The 26,476-nt window shown below is 37.0% G+C and overlaps 1 protein-coding gene across 2 annotated transcripts; it reads left to right on the top strand.

Annotated features, from left to right (window-relative positions):
• The first annotated feature begins 551 nt into the window (after nucleotides 1–551).
• On the top strand, nucleotides 552–26,214 carry mbd1b (methyl-CpG binding domain protein 1b). Of its 2 annotated transcripts, none has more exons than XM_062046255.1 (17): nucleotides 552–844; nucleotides 6,549–7,412; nucleotides 8,147–8,287; nucleotides 9,595–9,727; nucleotides 9,806–10,092; nucleotides 10,227–10,309; nucleotides 10,451–10,491; nucleotides 13,011–13,151; nucleotides 13,236–13,316; nucleotides 13,479–13,499; nucleotides 13,585–13,680; nucleotides 13,952–14,113; nucleotides 14,218–14,358; nucleotides 14,466–14,537; nucleotides 14,607–14,666; nucleotides 16,941–17,042; nucleotides 23,105–26,214. In XM_062046255.1, the coding sequence occupies exons 2-17, from the start codon at nucleotides 6,700–6,702 to the stop codon at nucleotides 23,573–23,575; spliced, it is 2,745 nt and encodes a 914-aa protein (XP_061902239.1). In that variant the 5' UTR covers nucleotides 552–844; nucleotides 6,549–6,699; the 3' UTR covers nucleotides 23,576–26,214. The 2 variants fall into 2 exon arrangements, with proteins under 2 accessions (XP_061902239.1, XP_061902232.1); XM_062046248.1 differs by having other exon boundaries at nucleotides 555–844; nucleotides 14,197–14,358.
• The last annotated feature ends 262 nt before the right edge of the window (nucleotides 26,215–26,476 follow it).

The following is a 26,476-nucleotide window of genomic DNA, read 5'->3' as shown; positions in this document are numbered from 1 at the left end:
AAAATGAATGGATGGATTGAAGTTGAGGGCTAGTTGTGGGCCTGTGGACCACAAAGTAGGCCTGTGGGCTACGAAGTATGTGGACCACAAAATATGGGCCTGTGGACCACAAATGGCCAGTGGGCTGCTAGTTTGAGATCCCTGGGTTAAATAATTATACAAGGGAATTACAATAAAAAGAACCACTGCCTTATTAGTGGCAACCTAGTGCCATTTTTTTCAAACTGGCATTTTTAATTTACATATGCATATTGTATATATTTCTCTTTTTTTGTCCAACTTAGCTATTTGAGCTTTAAGTACAATAGACATCTAAAAGAGTGGGTATTTTAATTCACTGCAAAAATGCCTGTTTGAAAGTAATGGAAAAAAAACATGTATTTCACATAGGTTGTCAACTAATCCGTGTAATTCTGCATTACACGGATTAGTTAAAAATGAAATATTAAACTTTTATTATTTAAACAGCATGAAATCCAGCAGACGTGACGTGACAAAGAACAGATGGGTAGAATGAGAGGAATCCCGCCTCGGCTTTCACAATTAGTCAATTTCACAAACAGCACGGTATTTTGGCTAACAACATACCAACACAATAGTTATTTGTCAACAATTTACTTGTTCAGTTTAAACGAGGCTTATTTGCAAGGGCCAGTGCGGTTGTTCGGGCAACTCTCTGGTCAGGCGATTTAAGCATTTTCGGGTGCCTTTTTTTTGGGGTCCTACCATCGCTTCCGTTGGTGGTTTGCTACATGCTAGCTAGCATCATTAGCACCTCATAGCAACTAGCAGGGATATTGTTTTCTTTTCTAATGACAGACATTCCACACACCTCACAATAAAGGTGAGTGTTTTATTGACCGATAGAATCGAACAACGTGTATTGCGCGGTGGCATACATAAGACTTAGGGTATATCTTCACTACGACCATGAATTGTAGCTTGCTGACGTTAGCATAGCGTCAGTGTTTCACACACCGGCTCAGCCAGCGTCAAATAGTACACAACCGGTAATGTCGTGAGTTATGTGTGAACCAACCGATGATCGGTTATGTTATCGTCTTATTTTTTTCATTATGAGTTTCATTTCGAGATTTACTTGTGCCACAATCTAGCTTCTGGGTTAATTTTTATATATCAGTGCCAGCAAGTCACCATAGTAAACAGCAATATCATGACTATACATACAATAGGTTGTTTATTTATAATGTTATGCTGTGTACGTGGTTTAGGTGAAAAGGGCGTCTGGATATTTCACAGCAAGTTACTCATGCATGAAGAAGTTGTATTTTTTTAAATAAACGTTTGTTTACTAACTGAAATTTATACTATTTGCAGACGACACATGATTGATTGATTGAGACTTTTATTAGTAGGTTGCACAGTGAAGTACATATTCCGTACAATTGACCACTAAATGGTAACACCCGAATAAGTTTTTCAACTTGTTTAAGTCGGGGTGCACTTAAATTGATTCATGATACAGATATATAATATCAGATATACACTATTATCATAATACAGTCATCACACAAGATAATCATCAGGGTATATACATTGAATTAATTACATTATTTAGGTATAGTCATCAACAATTGAGAACAGAGAAATGGATATTGAAACAGTGTAGGTCTGACTTGGTAGGATATGTACAGCAAGTAGTGGACATAGAGAGAGAGAGAGATCAGAAGGCATAAGAAAAAGTATCTACATTTGATTATTTACATTTGATTATTAACAATCCGGGGAGGGTGTTAGTTTAGGGTTGAAGTTGCCTGGAGGTGTACTTTTATTGCGGTTTTGAAGGAGGATAGAGATGCCCTTTCTTTTACACCTGTTGGGAGCGCATTCCACATTGATGTGGCATAGAAAGAGAATGAGTTAAGACCTTTGTTAGATCGGAATCTGGGTTTAACGTGGTTAGTGGAGCTCCCCCTGGTGTTGTGGTTATGGCGGTCATTTACGTTAAGGAAGTAGTTTGACATGTACTTCGGTATCAGGGAGGTGGAGCGGATTTTATAGACTAGGCTCAGTGCAAGTTGTTTTACTCTGTCCTCCACCCTGAGCCAGCCCACTTTGAAAAAGTGGGTAGGAGTGAGGTGTGATCTGGGGTGGAGGTCTAGAAGTAATCTGACTAGCTTGTCCTGGGATGTTTGGAGTTTAGATTTGAGGGTTTTGGAGGCGTTAGGGTACCAGGAGGTGCATGCGTAATCGAAAAAGGGTTGAACGAGAGTTCCCGCTAGAATCCTCATGGTGCTTTTAAGTTAAAGTACCAATGATTGTCACACGCACACTAGGTGTGGTGAAATTTGTCCTCTGCATTTGACACATCCCCTTGATCACCCCCTGGGAGGTGAGGAGAGCAGTGGGCAGCAACGGTGCCGCGCCCGGGAATCATTTTTGGTGATTTAACCCCCAATTCCAACCCTTGATGCTGAGTGTCAAGCAGGGAGGTAATGGGTCCCATTGTTATAGTCTTTGGTATGACTCGGCCGGTGTTTGAACTCACAACCTACCGATCTCAGGGCGGACACTCTAACCACTGGGCCACTTTTGTTGACCAGAGAGGAGATTCTATAGAGAAATCTTGTTCGTTGGTTGACCTTTTTGATTACCTTGGTTGCCATTTAGTCACAGGAAAGATTAGCCTCTAGAATATATTCTACAGTAGTGATGACTATAATGAGCTCATAAATATAGTAAACACAGAACTAAACATGGTATAAAAAAAATGGATGGACACAAATAAATTATCTTTGAATATTAATAAAACTAAGATAGTGATGTTTGGAAATCGCAACATAACGTCTAAACAGAAAATAAGTATTGATGGTACCCAAATTGAAATCGTAAATGAGAATACATTTTTGGGAGTAATAATTGATAGTAAACTATCATGGAAACCTCATGTCAGACACATTAAAACAAAAATCTCCAAAAGCCTCTCAATTATAAACAAAGCAAAACTACACCTAAATGAAAATGCACTCCGTACTCTATACTGCACCTTGGTACTGCCATACCTTACATACTGTGTTGAAGTATGGGAGAATACTTACCACAACACAATTCATCCTCTCATCATATTACAGAAAAGAGCAGTGCGGATCATTCACAACGTTGGTTATTTAGAACATACTCATAATCTGTTTATGCAATCAAAGTTGCTCAAATTTGATGACCTTGTTAAATATAATACATTAATAATCTTATACAAAGCATTTAACAAATTAATGCCGCCTAATCTACAACTTTTTTTATAATTAATCAATCAATCAATGTTTATTTATATAGCCCTTAATCACAAGTGTCTCAAAGGGCTGTACAAGCCACAACGACATCCTCGGTACAGAGCCCACATACGGGCAAGGAAAACTCACCCCAGTGGGACGTCAATGTGAATGACTATGAGAAACCTTGGAGAGGACCGCATATGTGGGAAACCCCCCCCCCTTCTAGGGGAGACCGAAAGCAATGGATGTCGAGTGGGTCTGACATAATATTGTGAAAGTCCAACACATCAGCGAAAGTCCAGTCCATAGTGGGGCCAGCAGGAACCATCCCGAGTGGAGACGGGTCAGCAGCGTAGAGATGTCCCCATCTGATGGACAGGCTAGCGGTCCACCCCGGAGCAGAGTAGAAAAGAAAAGAAAAGAAACGGCAGATCAACTGGTTTAAAAAGGGAGTCTATTTAAAGGCTAGAGTATACAAATGAGTTTTAAGATGAGACTTAAATGCTTCTACTGAGGTAGCATCTCTAACTTTTACCGGGAGGGCATTCCATAGTATTGGAGCCCGAATGGAAAACGCTCTATAGCCCGCAGACTTTTTTTGGGCTCTGGGAATCACTAATAAGCCGGAGTTCTTTGAACGCAGATTTCTTGCCGGGACATGTGGTACAATACAACCGGCAAGATAGGCAGGAGCTTGACCGTGTAGTATTTTATACGTAAGTAGTAAAACCTTAAAGTCACATCTTAGGTGCACAGGAAGCCAGTGCAAGTGAGCCAGTATAGGCGTAATATGATCAAACTTTCTTGTTTTTGTCAAAAGTCTAGCAGCCGCATTTTGTACCATCTGTAATCTTTTAATGCTAGACATAGGGAGGCCCGAAAATAAAACGTTACAGTAATCGAGACGAGATGTAACGAACGCATGGATAATGATCTCAGCATCGCTTGTGGACAAAATGGGACGAATTTTAGCGATATTACGGAGATGAAAGAAGGCCGTTTTAGTAACACTCTTAATGTGCGACTCAAACGAGAGAGTTGGGTCGAAGATAATACCCAGATTCTTTACAGAGTCGCCTTGTTTAATTGTTTGGTTGTCAAATGTTAAGGTGGTATTATTAAATAGATGTCGGTGTTGAGCAGGACCGATAATCAGCATTTCCGTTTTCTTAGCGTTGAGTTGCAAAAAGTTAGCGGACATCCATTGTTTAATTTCATTAAGACACGCCTCCAGCTGACTACAATCCGGCGTGTTGGTCAGCTTTAGGGGCATGTAGAGTTGGGTGTCATCAGCATAACAGTGAAAGCTAACACCGTATTTGCGTATGATGTCACCTAGCGGCAGCATGTAAATACTAAAGAGTGCAGGGCCAAGAACCGAACCATGGGGAACTCCGCACGTTACCTTAACATAGTCCGAGGTCACATTGTTATGGGAGACACACTGCATCCTGTCAGTAAGATAAGAGTTAAACCAAGACAAGGCTAAGTCTGTCATCCCAATACGCGTTTTGATACGCTCTAATAAAATATTATGATCAACAGTATCGAAAGCGGCGCTAAGATCAAGAAGCAGCAATATAGATGAAGCATCAGAATCCATCGTTAGCAATAGATCATTAGTCATTTTTGCGAGGGCTGTCTCCGTAGAGTGATTTGCCCTGAAACCGGACTGAAAAGGTTCACAGAGATTGTTAGACGCTAAGTGTTCATTTAGCTGCTGTGCTACAATTTTTTCGAGGATTTTCGAGATAAACGGAAGGTGGGACACCGGCCGGTAGTTTACCAGGAGATCAGGATCGAGGTTAGGTCTTTTGAGTAGAGGATGAATAACCGCTTTTTTGAATGCTAGGGGAACAGTGCCAGAGGAAAGTGATAAGTTTATAATATTTAACACTGATGGACCTAGTAATACAAAAAGCTCCTTGATAAGTTTCCCAGGAATTGGGTCAAGTAAACATGTTGTTTGTTTTGTCCCATTTACACATTTTGACAATTCCTCCAATGTTATTTCATCAAAGAGAGAGAAACTATTTTGGAGGGCGGTATCCGTCGTATATACAGTCGTATTTGTGTTAATAGAACCCAGTTGTAGCTGAGATGCATTGTCTTTAATCTCCTTTCTAATGAGTTCAATTTTCTTATTAAAGAAATTCATAAAGTCATCTGCTGAGTGGGTGGAGCTACTGGGAGGAGTCCCTTGTTGGGTTAGCGATGCTACTGTACTAAACAGAAATTTAGGATCATTTTTGTTGAGGTGGATGAGATTTGAGTAATATTTAGCTTTAGCTGAGGTAAGCATGCGTTTATAAGTTATTAAACTATCACACCATGCTTGATGGAAAACCTCAAGTTTAGTCACACGCCATTTGCGTTCCAGTTTTCTACATGATAATTTCTGGGCTTTAGTTTCTTCTGTAAACCATGGGGTACGCCTTTTAGGGGCCCTTTTTAGCTTTAGCGGTGCTACAATATCAATGGTGTCGCGCAGGGCGTCATTAAAGTTGTTAGTGAGGTTATCAATAGAGCCCACATAATTTGGGAATGGTGCCATTACCGAAGGCAGTAGGTCAGCAAGAGTCGTCGTTGTGGCAGCATTAATGTTGCGGCTGCTATAGTAGTTATTATTATTATTATTAGTTATTAGTTATAAGAGGCGTGCAGGCTCATAACTTGAGAGGCTTTGGATATTTCTTATTGCAGAGAGCTCAAACCACTCATAAAAGTTTTTGTGTGTCTGTATGCAGAGTAAAACTATGGAACAAACTGGACTTACAACACAAGCAATGCCAAACTATTAATCGATTTAAACTATTATACAAACATGGGGTCTGGTTCAAATATAGAGATGAGGGTCTTTAATTTGACCTGCTGCTGTACACTGTCTCAAAGTGTTAACATGTGCTCAAAGTTTCCTTACCATTATTGCTATGTTGTCTATTACCATTGTTGGTATATTCATTATTCCTACATTTTGGAAACAAATTATTGTTACAGTGTAATAATTATTGTTACCTGTGGTAATGCCACTATGATACAACATCTGTATTATAATCCTTAAACAAAGTAAGAGTGAAACTCATGTGAATAATCACTGAATGGAGAACTGGGGGTGGGATTAAATAAATTATCTTCTTCCCACTCCCTTTCAGGCAAAACTGGACAATCATGCATTACATACTATACATTACCTTTTGCACTATATTAATTTATATTATTATGTGTTGTCAACTTTGTAATTTTTTATGTCATTGCCTGAAATAAATGAATGAAAATGAAAACTAACAACCTTCTCTTTGCTAAACTCATTTGTAGTCAATCACACAACACATGCCCCCTGACCAGCCCCAGAAGCCACAGGCATGAGACGGCGTCCTCAAATAGTGTGAAAACACTCAACTTCAAATAGGATGCCCCAATATAAACAGATGGTAGCACACCCCCTAAATTAGTATTAACTGTGCCAATGGAGGAGGAATCACTGCCACCTCCTGGCAGCAACCCGGTGGAAAAAGATGTGGGACAAAGCGCAGAGAAGACGAGTGAACCAGAGACGACTATCGAAGCAGAGAAGGCGAGCGAATCAGAGAGGACCATTGAAGCAGAGAAGACCAGCGAAGCAGAGAAGAGCAGCGCAGCAGAGATGACCGGTGCAGCAGAGAAGACCGGCGCAGCAGAGAAGACCGGCGCAGCAGAGATGACCGGCGCAGCAGAGATGACCGGCGCATCAGAGAAGACGAGCGAAGCCGAGAAGACTGGCGTAGCCGAGAAGACCGGCGAAGCCGTGAAGACCAGCGAAGCCGTGAAGACCAGCGAAGCCGAGAAGACCAGCGAAGCCGAGAAGACCAGCGAAGCCGAGAAGACCAGCGTAGCCGAGAAGACCAGCGAAGCCAAGAAGACCAGCGTAGCAGAGACGACCAACGTAGCAGAGAAGACCACACACAAAAAACAAGATGCAACAGAAACCCCTGCTTCAGGTGCTGGAGGAGAAACACTAGGAGAAGAGAAGAATCCAATAAATGACAAAGCGAAAGACCATGTTGACAATCCTCCTACTGATTGGCTGGAACCACTCGATGATGATGAGCAAAGTGAGGATGATCAGCAAAGCATGGCAGGAGAAAGTGAAAAGAGTCATAGTTTCGGGGGCAGTGAAAAAGCAGTGAAAGGAGCGACGAAGTAAGTTCAGTTATGTTATTCTTCTACTTATCATGTGTTTTAATTGAGATGCTATCTACAGCCTTTTAAAAATAATAGACAATATGCTGCAAGCCAGACTGTTATTATGTGTTCTTTCCTAAAAATAATAAATAATCACCTTGCTTTGGAAAGTAAAATAGTTTTATACACCGCACTGATTTTGGATTATTTATTTTGTACATTTGATGATCTAGGTTTTTTTTCAATAATTTTAATGTACCCTTCTTAAATTAAAAAATAACTATTTTTCTACTTCCTTGTTTGAGGTTGTAAATCAAATTTATAGAAACCGAAATGGGAAAAAAAAGAAATAAATGTTGAGCATGATTTGATATTATGTTATAAAAGAAAATGCAGTTACCATGAGGATTTTATTGTATTGATTCATGGGAATAATCTTGTTAGGCGCAGTCTCTCTGCAGGCGCCAATAGTCGGCTGTCATATTTGTTTTACATCTTCCTTGGTACTGTGACCCCGAGAGGGACAAGCGATAGAAAATGGGTGGATTGATGCAATGAACTAAATAATATCTACAATGAAAATACATCACAGCTGCACTAGATCCAAAGATTTACAGCAGAACCAACTCACATCAGCAAAAAATTGCAGCGTATTCTATTAAAGGTTTTTTTCAAGTTATCTCTCACATTTGTTTCCTGAACTGTTTCGTATCTGCATTTGTAACAGGTTTGTTTTTCTTTTCTTTTTTAAGGCGTGTACACACCCGACGCAAGCGTACGCATCCTGATGAGGGCTGGGTTGATGTCCCTGCGCTTGGAGAGGGATGGAGACGAAAAGAGGTTATTCGGCGCTCAGGTTGTAGTGTTGGCCAAAAGGATGTCTATTACATCAGGTAACACAATGCTTCTTGTTTTGTCAGCTCATTTAATGAGTGTAACTACCAAAATATAAAATCTGAACCACATGTACTGCCCGGAACTTTAAATACGCAGACATAGTTTCCACACACGTAATAGAGCACACGTGAACAGAGTTTAAAAAATATATTTTTATTAGTGCTCCCATATAATAGTGCAAATTTCAATGTTTATGATGTACATTTATTAGATAAATAATTAAGGTTATGGCAAGCAGAAAAAATGTTGTTTCTTTCAACTATTTTCCCTAACATATGCATTGAGGCTACAAATTGTGTTTCGTCCGATTACTCGAATAATCGAACAAACTAATCGATAGATTACTCGAATACTAAAACAATTGATAGCTGCAGTCCAACAACGTTTTACAGTAATGGGTTGGAGAACAGATTGTTTATACTGCAGTGTGAAATGAAACTAAATGCTTTTAGATGGTATTTTTTTAAAATTTTTCTTCTATAATAAAATAATTATTTCTGCAAAATATGCAAATCACATGGGTTCTATCTAAAGTACATTCAGGGTGTATTTTAAAGCAACGTTTCCCACTAGTCAGAGTCTCCTCACTTATGTTTGCACTGGCGTATGCATTGACCTGATCACTGACCGCATAACAACCCGGGCCGCCTTTCAGATAACCATGCGCAGTTAATATAAAGGAGCATGTGTGCTCAAAATAAATTGTGTGATTATTCTGCATTCATACATGACTAATGCGATAATTGTTTTGTGATTAATCACAGACGTTAACGCGTAAAAATGGCAGTGGAATTATGTGTGCTGATATTCACATAGGAATATTTTTCGTAGTGCTGTCAAATGATAAATTTGTTAAAAATCAGATTAATCATTTGGATAAATCATGATTAATCACAGGTTATTACTCACCTGTATAATTTAAATGAACTTAAAAAAAGAGTCCAGTAATATGGACACAAATGCAGGAACATTTTTAAAGGTGATATTAAATATACGTCATTTATTTGGGCATCATTTTTTAACCGTTTTATCTAAGTTTATTTTGAAGAGAAATTTGCCAGCAGGCACTGGTGTATGCATTGACGTGATCACTGACCGTTTAACAACCCCTTGCCACCTTTTAGGTAACCATCCGTGGTTACGGTAAAGAAGCATATGTGATCAAAATTAATTACGTGATTTGATTAATACACGATTATTGCATTATTTTTTGTGATCAATCATATGAGTTAACTCGTTTTGGGTTTTTTCTTAAAAGAGACAAACCCAATTTAAAAACTACACTGTTGCTTTTTAATTACAGCCCAGATGGTAATCGAGTGAGAAGCAAAGTCGAGCTGATGTCATTGCTTACGGAACTTGACATGTCAAATTTTGACTACAAAGAGGGGATGTTCTACAATGGCCTACCGAAACCTCGACGCAGGGGAAAAGTTGTAAGTTTTGATACATTATTGATTGCGTGTTTACTACGTCAATACCATATATGTCGACACCTCTTTTTGAACCACTAGAAGAAGACTCAGTCGTCGCAGGGCCAAGATTGCGCTGAACCAAGCTTGGTGAAGAAAGAGGGGGCAGACCCTCCGAAATCCAACCATATGCTCCCTCCCAAGGACTGGTCCAAAAATCTCTACTCCAATCAAACGTCTTTCTCCACGCAGAAACCAACGGGAATTTCTTACAAAACGGCTGCTAATGAGAATGTGGTACCCAGTATTAAAATTAAGATTCATCGGCAGGTGTCATCCTTACCGCTCCCCTCCATAAACGGAGCAATTGGCACTGAGGAAAACCAACTGTGAGTTCCACGCTTGAACTTATATTTGAATCATCGTTGACAACTTGTTGATACGAAGCTACCTTTACTAACACTGTAACACTAAAGTCAATAACAAATACAGCACGACTAATAGTTGCTGCATTTCTCCACAGGAAATGTTGGAGATGTGGTCTGTGCTTCTTTGGCACGTGGTACGACAAGCAAAGAAAGAGACCCTACTGTCCTTCATGTTGGGGTATGTCAGTGCATGTATTTGAATAATCATGCCAAAAATGGATAGATGAAGAAGTAGTAATACATAAATATGGATGTCATTTCTGATTCTTCACTTTTCTCTCCTTTTTTTGGATTTTTTTTTTTTATATGAATCAAACAGCCTCAAAATCAAATGAACACCCAATGGTTCGATTCCGGAAGGTAATGTCTTCTTATTTTCAGACGACTATATAGTTTTTTTTCTCCATCAGATTGTCAACAACTTTCTATTTATACAGCATATGGATAGGTCTCCATTAAATCAGTTAAATAAGGTTGACAGCCATACTGAAATTCCCATTTATAGTTTACCACTTTTTATTGATAAGTAAGTGATGTTTGTTTTGTTCATCATACAACACTTTTACCAATACAGTAAAACAGTACCTTTTACAACGATCACCAGACCGAGGCACACCTTTGCAATATTACAAATCTTGATTAACCAGATCTGTGAGGTAGAAGGATTATCTCGACCAAGGAGAAGTGCTCCCAAAAAGATTTAGACATATTTGTGAACATTTGTTTACATACATGTTTTATGTACATAGAAAAAGTTTAGATCTATTAAGTTTTGCCCACAAAAAATGTACCATGGCCGAGAATGGTCACAACATTTGCAAACGCCACAACACAACAACTTCACTTCACGACACAACGCAACAACTTACGTCACAACACAGCAACTCAAGCCACAACACAACAACATTAAGCGACAATGGAAGTGACAGCAGACCAGAAAGTGACGTTGATCAGAACAGCTTACTTTCAGTTACTTTTCCAACTCTGTTCGTTAAAACTTCTTCATCTTTCCACATCAGCCACTGGGTCCATTGGCAAAACTTGGTTCATTGTCACTTTCGTTGTCGCTTAATGTTGTTGCATTTATGAATGTTCCTGTCAGAGTTTTATCCTGCCGATTCAGATACCGATCCATGAGTGAGATCGGCCAATACCAATACCGATCAAATGTGTTCACTGAAATGTCTTCAATTTATTTATGTTGAGTGCTATTGACAGTTTAACAATAACAGCACAATATTTAAACTACTTTCTTATTCTCTTTTTTATTACATACAGTTGTTTGAGCAAAACAAAATAAATTGTACACAATGAGTAAACACAATCAATAACTACTATCTATTACTAATTTAAATAATGTTTACCCTCAATGTACTCCTTTGTCCAGGGCCTTATCCCCGAGTTAGTAAACATTAACAAAAACAACATAAAAATGACTTTGAGAAAATGGAAATATCGATCTAACCACTCTAGTATTGATCATATAATGATACTACCCTTGGTATCGACGCCACTAATTCATGGATCAATCCGCCCTCTTCTTCTTACGTGTCGTGTACTGACTGCGACAATACTGACACACCAACAGTTGTTACAATATCCTCTCTGTATTCTCTTATTAGTTGTTAATTTCCTGTCATTAACTGCTTACTTTCTACTGTAACAAGGTTCTACATTATCTACACTTCTTAAAGTTTACTAAGCACTTATTTATTTTGTTGTTTCAATCTATCTTATTGACTAGCTTTGCTATTATTAGCATGCCTGGTCCTGGCTTTCTCTCGGTGTTCTTTTGCCTCGTTCTACCATTTGATGATTATACTTATATATTAAAAACTGCAGGTAATTATCCGTAATGGAGTTGATTATTAATAACTGAGAGAAGCGGTTTCACACTGTGTTTAGAGACACATAATTAGCTGAGAGCACAGTACCAAGTCAAATTCATTGTGTGTTACATACTTGGCCAATAAAGATTATTCTAATTCTGCTAGCTTATCAGCCGGGGGACTAAATATAATATAGTAAAAAATAAATGGCCGTTTGTGATCGGCATTAAAAGGCAACAACGGGCAATGGTGATCACATACTTTTCATGAAAATCTTCCGATCAGTCGATTGGCACATCCCTAGTTGTATTGCAGCTTTATGTTGCATTTGTTGTGACCCTACTCGGCCACCATAAAAATGGGAGCAAAAACAAAAGTTGTGGCTTTTGTACTTTTGTTAAGTTTTAAATATTTTATATTTCAGACACACAAAGCTAATTTTTTCTCCATGTGTTTTGTTGTCATTTTAAGGCTGGTGTACATGTTTGTATAGCTTGCAACCGAACCACTCTGGCATTCTCAGGGCATTGAATCGATAGCAACTGAGATTTTAGTTTATTTAAAAGGGACAATAGATATTAATAAACATTTGACCTGTAAATATGTGACATTATAGTCAATGGCTAATTGCCATCTCCAGTCCCCTGGATTGTTGATGTTAAAGGTATGACAAAGCATTCAAAACATACTACACAAACTCATAATATTTTTGAGATTTGGACTGGACTGTTGAGTTTGCCTGACACACTTAGAAGGCACAGATCTAGTCTGACTCATCCTGTCTCATCTAAGTCTGTCAGACTAGATTTGTTCCATATCAGTCTGAGCATGAACTGATGAAGCCTACCTGGATGAGAGGCGAAACGTCTTCTAAGACGAATTTAATAGTCCAGTTGCGATCAACACAATGCCTTTGGAACCCAATTAACTGTATGATTGAGAATATCCATGGATCACCCATTTTAATGCAACAAAACAATAATAATGATGATGATGATGATGATAATAATAATTAAGCTTCCTTTTTCATCATGTTTACACCAACTTTAGTGGTTTCCATGTGGGCAGTGTGTGGGATGTCGTACCACAACAAACTGCAACCAGTGTGCCAACTGCAAGAATGGACTGAATAGCCCGGAGAACAGAAAACGAATATGCAGAATGCGCAAATGCATCTCTCCCATTCGTAAGGTAAACCTAGGAGGGCGCAAAAGTTATTGTCAAGTAGTTTCAATTCTTCAAAACATCTGTCTCTCCATCATTGTTTTCTATTAGGGCTCTGAAAGTGAAGAAATCCAGCCTGTCGTGCCACAAAACGACGTTCCGGAATTACTGGAAGATAGCATGAGTTTTCAGGTAATTGTCTCAAAAAACTGATTAGTTAGGGAGCATTCGTACAATTTTGATGATTTTTTCTTTATACACCACTAACTCTAGATTACTCATACTGTACATTCCAACCTTCATGGACATTGTCACTTTAGTTAATGATGTCTTTGCTTATGTTCATGTTTACAGGAGGAAATGACAGAATCACAGGTAGTCTTTCCAGGTGTTTTAATCAACATCATTTGCATACAAAAAAATGAGTTTACGTTTATTTAATGTGTGGTTACTCCTGCAGCAAGAGAGTCTAAAAAGCAGCAACACTGACAACTTTTCTGCCATTATGGACTTTGATGACGATGATGATGACATGTCAACTGATGATGATGATGACGTAAGTTTGTATTGTCAAAGGTTCACTTTAGTCTGTTATGCTTTTATTGTTTTTCCACAATCTTTCATATAAATCTGTATTAGTCTCCGTATGTCACTACAAGACAAGAATGAATTAAATGTTTTAGGGAGGGATCGGCATGTGACTTTTTTAAATAGTTTTTTTAATGTTTGGTCCTTGAGTTTCCATGCCAGTGTCTTATGCTGCTTAGTGGCACTATACTATACAATTGAACTTAACTGAATTTTTAATTGTGTGGCTTGTTTTTTAGTGGCATAGAAAACGTAAACGGCGCGCTTGTGGGAAATGCAACGCGTGTCTCTGCAGGAAGGACTGCGGCACGTGCGACTTCTGCGTGGACAAACCCAAGTTTGGTGGCCGAAATAAAAAAAGGCAGAAGTGTCGCCTCCGACAATGTCAAAGACAGGCGATGGTACGACGTTACCTGTCCATGTGTGGCGTCTTTCCAATGCTGACATACTAACCTTACAAAGTTGGTCTGGTCTCTCTCTGCAGAGGCACTTGCTGCCCCTTCAGATGTCTCACAGCGAGTATAAGTCAGCTGATCCATTGTTGCCAGGCAGACCGAGGCCTCACTACACGTACAGTCGAAAGACGAATTTAAAGAATAAAAAAACATCAGTGTCCTTGGATTTCTCTGACGATGACCTCCAAGATGTTAGTTTTGTTCAGTTGTTTTTACTATTTCTAAATGTTGTCTCTTAAAGGCTAAGGATACAAATTTATTTTCCCGTTTTTTTTTGTCCGTTGCTTTGCCTTTTTAGTTGAGTTGGAGCTCGGAACCTTCGAGCAGTACCAAACACATGGACATAAACCAGATTGACTCTTCTAAACAGGTTTGACAATAGACTTTTGACACAGTATGTGAATGATGTAAGAAAATGTATCATCCTTTGTCTCCACAGTTAGTTCGTTCAATTTTGGAAGAGCAACATCAAACAGCACGACGAGAAAACAGTGCTCAAGTAAGTTCCTATCTATTATCTGTGGTTCTTGGAAACAACAATGTATTTACTGTGTCTGGATTTTGTCTAGTTAATAAGCACTTCATGGAACAAATGCAATTGCTGCTTCTTTCTTTTTTTTCCAATTTAACTCCTCTGTCTTCTTCCTTGATTTCCTCTGGTTGTCATCATCCGACGTGAATATTTCAAAACAGGAAAATATGTTTGATTATGAATAGGGATGTGCCGATGGATCGGGCACCGATCGGTATTGGCTGATTTTCGCGAAAAGTACTTGATCGGCCATTGCTGATTAATGCCTTTTGATGCCGATTCTGTCTGGCTGACAAGGGGTTATCAGCTAATTATGTGTCTCCATACACAGTGTGAAGCCGCTTCCCTAAACTATTAATAATTACAAACATAACAGCAATAAACAGATTTTTTTTCTTTGTATCTTAATATCATTATGAAATATCAGGAATAGGACAAAAATAAAGCAGACCAGGTGCAGGCATGCTAATAGCCAAGCTAACCACTAAGCCAGTTTTAATCAACACCAAGTGCTTTAAGTGCGTAGTAAACTTTTTGTTAAGAAGTGTAGATGGAACTGTATTGCAGCAGAACATAAGCAGTTATTAACACGAAATTAACAAGTAGATTAATAAGAGTCTAGAGAGTATTGGCGGGCGTTTCTACTCTTGTCTCGCTGAACTTTTTATATGTTTATTTTCACTTCCATGGAGATGGCTTTCCATTTCTATGACGCACTGCCATCAGAAGAGCCTGCCTTGTGTTTGGAATACATAATAAAGTGCAAAAAGTTAAGCAATGCACAAGCAATTTTATCCTTCCTCTGTGTAGCTCTGCTACAGGCACATACCGCTTATGTATTTGCCTTGGCAGATCAAAAGTTTATATACACTCATCATGGGCATGAATGTTACATTAACATGGGCCCTTAAATACTTACCGGTATTTAAACTCTTGTTCTTCCTCGGTGAAATATTTCTTCAAGGTGGAATATATTTTCTTGATCTTCAATAATTAATTAATTAATTAATTAATAAGAGGTTAGATTTATTTTTTATTTTCTCTCATTCACAATAGTTATTCATTTACAATATTGCTTGTCTTGAGCTGTACTATTTTATACCAAAGGGCATTTCTAATATTTTATTTGCTTATTTAACTATATAAAATAAAACTCATGTATTAAAAAATAAAGTATGGTGGATTGAGATAGGCTCCAGCACCCCCCGCGTCCCCGAAAGGGACAAGCGGTAGAAAATGGATGGATGGATGGATTGCATATCTATTGCCACATGAAAACCTCTTTGATGGCGTCAATCAAAACTGAGCATTGTTATATTTATGAAGGAAGCATTGTTAGAGATTTTTAAATACCATTAGAATATGCATATAGTCACACTATGGAGGCCGATCAGTGTATATGTAAGAAGAAAGAAAGTACCTTTATTTGGCTACTTTTATGCTGCATACAGTATCATAAGGTGTGGTAGTCGTCCAACATGCATTTGTTGTTCTTTCGGTAAAAGCTGAATGTTTGTGTTCATATTATCCAATTGTTTGATGAATATGAAGATTGATAAAGTCTAATGGGAAAGTGTATACCGTATTTTTCTGAGTATAAGTCGCACCGTAGTATAAGTCGCACCTGCCGAAAATGCATAATAAAGAAGGAAAAAAACATATATAAGTCGCATTTTTTGGGGAAATGTATTTGATAAAACCCAACACCAAGAATAGACATTTGAAAGGCAATTTAAAATAAATAAAGAATAGTGAACAACAGGCTGAATAAGTGTACGTTATATGACGCATAAATAACCAACTGAGAACGTGCCTGGTATGTTAACGTAACATATTATGGTAAAAGTCATTCAAATAACTATAACATATAGAACATGCTATACGTTTACCAAACAATCTGTCACTCCTAATCGCTAAATCCCATGAAATCTTATACGTCTAGTCTCTTACGTGAATGAGCTAAATAATATTTGATATTTTACGGTAATGTGTTAATAATTTCACACATAAGTCGCTCCTGAGTATAAGTCGCACCCCCGGCCAAACTATGAAAAAAACTGCGACTTATAGTCCGAAAAATATGGTAATTCACAGGTAAAACTTCAATCGCCCTGCAAATGAAATAAACCGCTCATATTCTATGTCATTATTTCAGACCTTCTCTTTCTCAATTATGAATTTAAAAAATTGCACAACACATGTATAAATGTATTCCTAACACATTATTGTGCATCCTTGCAGTTTCCATTTTTGCTGGACGAGCAAAATGAAAGAGATGAAGATGATTTTCACTTTGACGCAGATACTCATATGCCGGTTGAAGAGGGTGAAGAGCTGCCAATGGTAAGTGAGAGGTCATGTGTTAAAAAAAGAAAATTAGGGCTTTCAAAAACGTTAACAGCTGTAACTCATTTATATATTTAATTCCACAATTATTATTTTGACAGCGCCTGCACATCGTGACAAGCTTCACTTGTCAAAATGCTGGTGGAAGCATAAGAGACAGGCAAAATGAGCTGGCTGGCTCTATAGATAGATTTTATTACAAAAAGAACGATGATGAAACTGTCAAACAAAAAGTTAATTGCAAAGAGTTTCACTTTCACTGAAGGTTGAAGTACCATGCCAAAGCTAAGTGTTGCCCCAGAATGAAATGTCATCTTTGCAGGTGCAGTCAAAAAGATTCTATATTTTAACAAAAGATAAGCTCAGTAGGAGCGGCAAAACCAAAAAAATGTAAGTACCGTATGTTCAATACCAAGAAGCACAGCTGTTGACTTGAGGAACCTTGCCAAAATAATTTGCACAATGATGTATAATTGAAGAGAGAAAAAATTATGTGTGAAGCAAGAAAAAACTTGCAAGAATGCAACAGGAAGCATCGAGCAAAGGTTAGAGTCCAAATAATCCAGATTTGCAACAAAAATGTGGTCCCAAACAATCCGTGTATCATTTCATATGTTCATTTGCGTTTTATCATTTGATGCTTCTAAATGTAATTTTTGCAATGTGTACAGCTCCATTAATGGACATTGGAGTGTTACTTTCAAAGGCAAAATTAAAGAAACATAGAAACTACAAACATAATTTTATATGGGACTTTATTGTATTATATGTATAGTACATGTTCCAAAAAGAAAAAAGCATAAAACACAGTATATTTAAATATACTAAATGTAAAAAAGGGAATAAATATTCAAAATAATCTAGTTTGGTTACGCCATCATGAGTGCAACACAAGGTTGTAAAAGTTTCAACTACAATTCTAAATAAGATGTCAAAAGCAAACTGAAATCAAATACACACAGCTTAAAGATTGATCAATACCTATTTATGATGATTTATCAAAATATAAAAGAAATATACCTGAACAGAACGCTCATGATGGTTACACCAAAAAGTAACGCTATGAATCGCGTTTTTCCAAGTTTTTGGGGCATTTTTATGCTATTTCCAAGCATCTCCTTTTTATTATCGTTTATTTTAAATGGTCAAACTAATACATATTATATATGCATGCCCTAGTAAGCAAAAAAAAAAGTCATATTTATTTTGATTGTTACATTTTGAAGTACATTTGTGCAGGTGGGTGCGAATGTACCCATTACCAGAGCTGTACACATATCCATTTAGTACCCTGAGTTCACCAGGAAGCATTGCGGTTTCAAAATCTTCACAATAACTCTGTGACGGTATCAAAAAAAAACTTGGTGTCTGTACTTTTTCCTGGCATGTTTTGGTTGGCGGGTCTGACAAACTATATCTCCCAAAATCCTATGCGCAGCACGGACCGACATTTTCTGAAAATGTCATCAAAATACATCCATAGCGTTTTGAGGTATGTAGCTAACAAACAGACAAAACAAACCCTGACGAAAACATAACCTCTTTGGCGGAGGTAATAAAGTCTGCGAACTGCAAAGCAAAGCGCGCCGCCTTCTTCTCCAGCGTTTCCAAGCTGACACAGAGCGGGTCACGGGGCACTATGCCAAGGAAAGCGCCCAGGGGGAGCGCACACACTGCGGGAAATACGAGTAATGTGAGAAGCTACTTAAACCATCACCCAGAAAATATATTTGAAGACAGGGAGGCTGAACATCAATTTGTAAGGTGTTTGCATTATTACAATGGAGTATTACATTATAAAAAAATGTCCACTGCAGAAAGTCAAAGTTGAAAGACACTAAAGTGAACATTATTGTTTTACACTGGATGTTTACATAGACACTTTTAAGACACCCGACTATATTTTTTTAAATTTATTTATATTTGCTTGAAGCAGTGGATGCTTTGCGCTTAAAAATACATGTTTGTATAGTAAAAATATGATTAGAACATTTAGGGATTATGTTTGTGTTCAATTACAGTACGTGTTTATTCATTTTGCACAGTAAGGCATTTTTGCCTAGTTTTTATTTTATTTTGTACAATACACAATAATATCAATCTATGGCCCTAATACTGTGACAATATCGTAGTGTGAGAGTTTGATATCGTTACATCCTTACAAGATACCCAGGATATCTTCTTTGTTTTCTTGCTTAACCAGGCCAAACATTAAAGACGTGATATACATTACTACAAAGCTGTATAACAACTGTATTAGATTATAACTATAAGATGTCACTGATCTTTACAGTATTATCAATGAACGATGACGTCATTTTCAGACACAACTGATTGGTCAGTTGGTAGAGATTTTATCGGCTCTGACCTTTTGCTGGTCGATGAGCAGTTTTGTAATTGGCTTTAAACTTGTATCCCCAAACCTATCGTGCTCCCGAACAGCTCCAGCGTATAAATATAAAAACTTATCCATGCAGCTCCGTAGTAATGCATATTGCACATATTGGATGTTTGGCCTGGTTAAGATGGTAAACAAAAAATAGAGCCTAGATAACTTAAATTTAAATCATATTACAGTCCTCTTGTTTTTATCTACATTTGTCTACCCGCAAGCCCAAATCCATATAAAACTAGGGGTAAATTTGGCGCCTGTATAATAAGAAAAACTAAACGTTCATAATTTTTACTTTAAAAAACAAATTATGAAAAAAATAGGTTGTTAAACATTTTTTATTGTTAGTTTCAAATGAAAAACCAAATGATACACAAATTCAAAACACAACCCAGCATAGCAGAAAACATGCAATTAACCTCCGATTTTAGCAAATGCAACCGCTCTACTTAGTGCTAATCACTATTTCCACACAACACTATTGTAATGCATAACTGCTGCTAACCATCTCAAACAAGAAGTGTAAAATACAAATTAAGAGTGAAAAGAAATAATACACAACAACGAAAAACAAAACTGCAAGGCCCAAACTAAGCGATATCATGCTGTGTATATGTTTGCATGATTTGTATTTTAATTTCATTTGGAGCGGTTAATAAAAATATAGAATGTCAAATATGCAGAATGATGTCTTATCATGTTGTATCTTTCTGTTAGTATAGTTTAGAGAAAATGGGCAAATTTCAGACAGTTGTAAATGGTGGTTAGCCATGATTAATTCATTTGAAAATTAAATGGATGGATTAATCTGATACATTCTTTACAATACAGTCAAAATTGGCAAATTTCAGACAATTTTAAAATGGTTATTACTCATGATTAACGAATTTGAAAACTAATCTGATAAAAAAAAAACAAATCACAATACATTTACAATGGGCACGTTTCTCATCATGATTAATTGTGATTAATTAATTAAAAAACTACTATAATCTTACCAGAAGTTTGTTTGAAAACTAAATAATGGGATTATTTTTTTACAATACAGTGAAAATGGGCACATTGGAGACATAGTTGCTCATCATGATTAATCATTTAAAAAACTACAATTAATCTGATTAGAAATGTACTTGAGAAGTAAATAATCTGTTAAAAAAAATTGACAATACAGTAAAATGGGCATATTTTAGACAATGTTGCAAATGGTGATTAACGTAATTAGAAAACTACAATTAATCTGATTAGAAATGTATTTGAAAACTAAATTTGATTGCATTTTTTACAATACAGTCAAAATGGACACTTTTCTGACATAGTTACAAAATGGTGATTAATCATGATTGAGTACTGTAATTTGAAAAATAATCTGACAAAAAATGTTTCACAATACAGTGAAAATGGGCACATTTCAAACAAAGTTGTTCATCATGATTAAATAATTAAAAAAACCTACAATTAATCTAATTATAAATTAGAAAATTAAATAATTTCATTATTTTTTTGCAATACAGTGAAAATGGGCACATTAGAGACATAGTTGCTCATCATGATTAATCGTTTAAAAAACTACAATTAATTTGATTAGAAATTTACTTGAGAAGAAAATAATCTGTTAAAAAAAATTGACAAAACAGTAAAATGTGCATATTTCAGACAATGTTGCAAATGGTAATTAACGTAATTAATTAGAAAACTACCATTAATCTGATTAGAAATGTATTTGAAAACTAAATATGATTACATTTTTTACAATGCAGTCAAAATGGTTACAAAATGGGGATTAATCATGATTGAGTACTGTAATTTGAAAACTAATCTGCTAAAAAATGTTTCACAATACAGCAGTGGTTCTCAAACTTTTTTTGTCATCCCCCACTTTGGACAAGGGGGAGTTTTCAAGCCCTACCTGCCCCCATCGCCCCAACAGAACGCTAATGCCAAGCTTAACATTTTCAAATTTATCGAACATCAAGTAACATCAAGTTTTATACATTCAAACTCAATAACATAAAATAAAATCAAGTTCAATAATAAATAAAATAACTGTGCAGCTGTGGTATAACTTGCATCAAGTTCAATATCAAATAAAATAACTTGCATCAATTCAATAATAAATAAAACAAAAGTGTTATAACTTGCATCAAGTTCAATAATAAATCAAAAAAAGTGTTATAACTTGCATCAAGTTCAATAATAAATCAAAAAGTGTTATAACTTGCATCAAGTTCAATAATAAATCAAATAAAAGTGTTATAACTTGCATCAAGTTCAATAATAAATCAAATAACTTGCATCAAGTTCAATAATAAATTTAAAAAAAGTGTTATAACTTGCATCAAGTTCAATAATAAATCAAATAAAAGTGTTATAACTTGCATCAAGTTCAATAATAAATAAAACAAAAGTGTTATAACTTGCATCAAGTTCAATAATAAATCAAATAAAAGTGTTATAACTTGCATCAAGTTCAATAATAAATCAAATAACTTGCATCAAGTTCAATAATAAATGAAAATAAAAGTGCCACTTTGCAAACTTTGCCAAAAAAAGGAGGACAGGGCAAGTGAACATGAGTTTTACAGTACTCCAGCATTAGTGGCTGCAATGAGCCTGTTTTGCACTGCACAGCTTTTCAAATCGGGGTTGCAGGCTTGACACTGCCACTGTTAAAACCTCATTGAATTCGGGGCTGAGCTGCCTTGACGCGAGTGTTTCCCGGTGAATGACACATTGTGTCCAATGCGCATTTGGCGCAACCCTCTTTATTAGAGCCTGCAGCCCGTTTCTTGACTTTGCCATGCGCGCCATCAGAGCAAAAGCCCACACAGTTTTCCCATTTAAGGTCGTGTTCTTTGAGGAAACTGTCCATTATCTTGAACAGCTCATCAGCAGTGGCTCTATTTTTTATGTATTTGCAAAACAGCAAATCCTCGCACAGTGACTCGCCGTTCACAAAGCTTCCGCTTAGCCCCGCCCCCATTAGTTACTGTTGCTGTCTGTCAAACTTTCGCTCCTACCTAGAAATGTAAAGCATACCGGAAAAATAAGTAATTTACATTTATCTATATAGCGGATTTCACAGACAGAATCACAAAGTGATTTCCAGTGTGTATAGAAAATGAAAGCATAGTAAAAAAAAAATCAAAGAATATAATAATTAAAAAATTAAAAAAATCAAAGTGAAATTTCCTCCCGTTCCTCGCGCCCCACCTGTCATGTCTCTATTCCCCACCAGTGGGGCGCGCCCCACACTTTGAGAAACGCTGCAATACAGTGAAAATGGGCACATTTCAAACATAGTTGTTCATCATGATTAAATAATTTAAAAAAAAAACTTCAATTAATCTAATTATAAATTAGAAAATGAAATAATTTCATTATTTTTTTGCAATACAGTGAAAATGGGCACATTTCAAATGTAGTTGTTCATCATGATTAAATTTTTTTTTTTTAAACTACTATTAATCTAACTATAAATTAGAAAATGAAATAGTTTGATTATTTTTTTGCAATACAGTGAAAATTGGCACATTCAGCCATGGTTTGAAATGATGATTAAACATGATTAATTTGAAAAATACAATTAATCAGGTTATACTTTCATTTTTTTACTCACAGCCTTACAGTCCTAAAGTGTTTATTTTATTTTTTTATTTCCCCTCTTCAGATCACACAGATCTTCAGTTTGGCTCAGAAACCTGCAGAGAGCGTGGGAGACTTTGATATTCATCTTAAGAAACTGCTCACTTCTTTGCGGCAGACCACGTTGCCAATCCTGTGGTACGCCATATTGGTGGAGGGCCCACAGCTTCAGCTCATCCAATGTGCGAAACAGTCCACCATGTCCGACACCATAGTGCTGATCGACCCAGGCTTTTTCTATCAGGTCACCGTACAAAATCAACCGCTGGCATCCACCCACACGCTCTATAACGATTACCCGCCGAAGTTGACCTCCGTGAGCGAAGTGGTCAGACTGCTTTTGGGCCTGGAGAACTACGTTCTGTGCAGGGGGTTGCCCCCCAAAAGCCCCTTTTCCACTAATAGCCCAATCACATTGGAGCGGGCCTCGACGTGTGATTTCTTAGTGGAGAAAAGGGTGAGCATCTGCTCTAACTGCAAATTGCTTTGTGGATGAGGAAGTTCAACTTCAGAGCGAGGAACTAACGTTTCACCAAGCTGGGGGCGGTGGAGGAGGGCGCTGCTGTATCCTGCGTACAGGATTGAAGCATCACCAAAGGCATTCCAAGAACATTCATTCTTCTGTGTTTTTCTTTTGTCACTCTTCTGAATTGTGATAGAAGGTGCTGCGTCCTCTCAGACCCTTTGTGTGGTTACCGGTGCTGGTTGATCCACATTTACTTGAGGGACTAAAACCTCTTCCTACATTTTCTATTAATTCCACTTCTCTTGCCCAAAGCCGTGCCTCAGTTATGATCAGCCTTCCCAATAATTCCTCATTGCCACATTTTTATGCTTGCTACTTTTTTTTTTCCGTTACCCAAAAAGGTCAGGTCATTACCTACTTTTGTGTATTTTCCTCTGTTAAACTTCAACATGCCACATCACAAAGCGCTATACAAGAGTCCACAAAACATGTTAAAATGTTTGATTTGGACAGAAATTGCTGTGTTTATACAGTATGGTCTGAAATTTGAGTAGCATCCTTATTGAGATCTGATCCAGATATCAGCAATTCAGTTTCACATGTAAAAAAAAAAAAAAAATCCAGTTAGCATGTTCACAAGCTTTGATATTTGTCCAATCTTAACAGATCAAGTTGTCCTTTCTTGTGTTTATGCAGTTTCGGATCATATTTTTTATTAATTTGGGACCTTAGCTTTTGTGATTTTGTAGGTGACAGATTCAGGCTTGAATCAATTGCACTGGTTACTGTTTTTTGTCAATATTGTCACACATTACTGTAAATGAATGATTTATACCGCCAACATGTTTTGGGGAAAATTAATAAATGCAATATAAAATACTGTATAAAATACAGAAGGTTTATGCACACACACTCTTTTGAAATCATCTTTTTTTTTTCAACAAAACTCTTTGTTGCTACTCGAGGAAGGAAATACGGCTTTCAGTTTACATGCATGGATTATGGAAATGAAATATTTGATTAGGCCATTAATGATTGGTTTGAACCATTATTTTTCCAGGGTCGAATGTTTATACAATGTACACTTTAATTTTGGCGCAAAGTTTGAATTCTTTCAAATGTTCTCTGGGTTTACACATGATCACTTAATTATATTCAAATACATACATTGTTTTTGTTTCAATGTCCTTATTTCTGGAGCTGTGCTTCCGGCAAAATGTTACAACAGGGTTGGTAAAGTTGGGTGTTTTTTTTTTTTTTGGCACGGACCAAGTCGGCTTTTAATCATACTGTAGTCCATACGATTGATGTTTGGGTTTTGGCAAAGTACATTCCAGAAACGTAATGTTGCTCTTAATGTTTGGGATTAGTTATCATGTTGTGTCCAAGCTTTTGCCGTCTAGCTGTTGATTTGCGGGAAAGCTGAAGAATGTGAAGGTAGCCAACATTTGCAGCTGCAAATTCTTTCTTGGCCTGCATCCTCCTCTCCATGGACTGTGACCCTGGTGTAACAGCGGTTTCTAGTTCATGACGGGCTTGAGTCTTATTAGTTTCTGAACATCTGAGAGGAACAGTTTGGGTCTCCTTCCATACTTTTGACAAAGCTACTGATGCTTTCAAATAACTTCATTTGTTCAATGGATCGGGCTTGGAATCTGCACTTGTTTAAAAATCGCTCTAAAAGACTTCCCCAACTTGTGTACAGAGGTACCTCCGTTTTCCTTAGTAATCCGTTCCGAAGAACTGAAGAAAACCAAATTGTACAAAAACTATAAATAGTTGCCAATTCAATGACTCCGTTCCAGCAATCTAAAAACAAAACCTGTTTGAGTAGTTCTTATACCGTAAACATACTTTGCTTAGAGTTCTTCTTGAGTTCAAGACTGTTTCGCACTTGCAACTTTCTTTAGGTATCACGGTGGCTTATTTTTGCCAACTTCCTGCATTCTTTCTTTGGACGCTCGTTCCGACAGAATGACACGCAGGCAAACAGACTCGTTTGTTACGCCACACAATAACTGAGATGGTATACCAAGAACCGAAACATACAAGAAAGTTGGGCGTACAAAAGCCTAGGTACCAAAGTATTTCTAGAGTTCTCCTTCTAATTGCTCACTGAAATCCGTCGACTGTTTTCTTGTTGCATTGGTTCATCCACGAGTTCATTCGTTCTACGAACTGCAGTCAACTGTGACCACTAACTTGAATTTAACAGGGATTTTCTAGTTCAAAAAGAGTGTCACAGATGTATTTATGTGTATATATTTGAGTATTTATGACCCTGTTTTGTACGTTTGTATAATCATTCCACCTTCGAAAAAGAGTGGTTCAAATTATTCATTAAGGGCCTGAAATTAATCAAATCCATAGAATAGAATAGAACGCCTTTATTGCCATGCATTATACAATGAAATGATCAATCAAATTCATGCTTGTAATGATGGACTGTTAACTTCTTACCTTCGAGAGAGGGGTCAACTTCTTTTTGGTGTCAGTTTTTTTTTTAATGTTATTTTGTATAAATAGTCCTAGTTCCTCAAGTAATTGTGGATCCCCTTTAAAGTATTGTTTCAAACATTTCTGTTTGGTATTTGGGTTTTACATGTTGAGAATTTTGTTCAAATGACTATTTAATTTGAGTCTCAATTAAAATGATCGGTTAAAAGTGACTATTCTGAGTTGTGCTGATTTTACTGCTTTGTTATTTTAAGCATATTAAAGCCCCGGTCGAAAACACAAGAGCACAGTCCTGATGCACCAACTCCCCCCTAGGGTGTTGTTGTTGCTATTTTAGTCTGTGTTTTTTGTTGCCATATTGCTTGAGAGATCGACATCTATTTTAGTTTGTCTCATGCAGTGTTTTACCTATTTTATTGTATTTCAAGGCTTCAGCTTCCCCATTTGGTTAAGCAGCCACACAATAGTCTGAAT

The sequence above is a fragment of the Entelurus aequoreus genome, linkage group LG01 (assembly GCF_033978785.1).
Source record: "Entelurus aequoreus isolate RoL-2023_Sb linkage group LG01, RoL_Eaeq_v1.1, whole genome shotgun sequence".
NCBI lineage: Eukaryota > Metazoa > Chordata > Actinopteri > Syngnathiformes > Syngnathidae > Entelurus > Entelurus aequoreus.
This window is presented reverse-complemented; position numbering and strand designations above follow the sequence as displayed.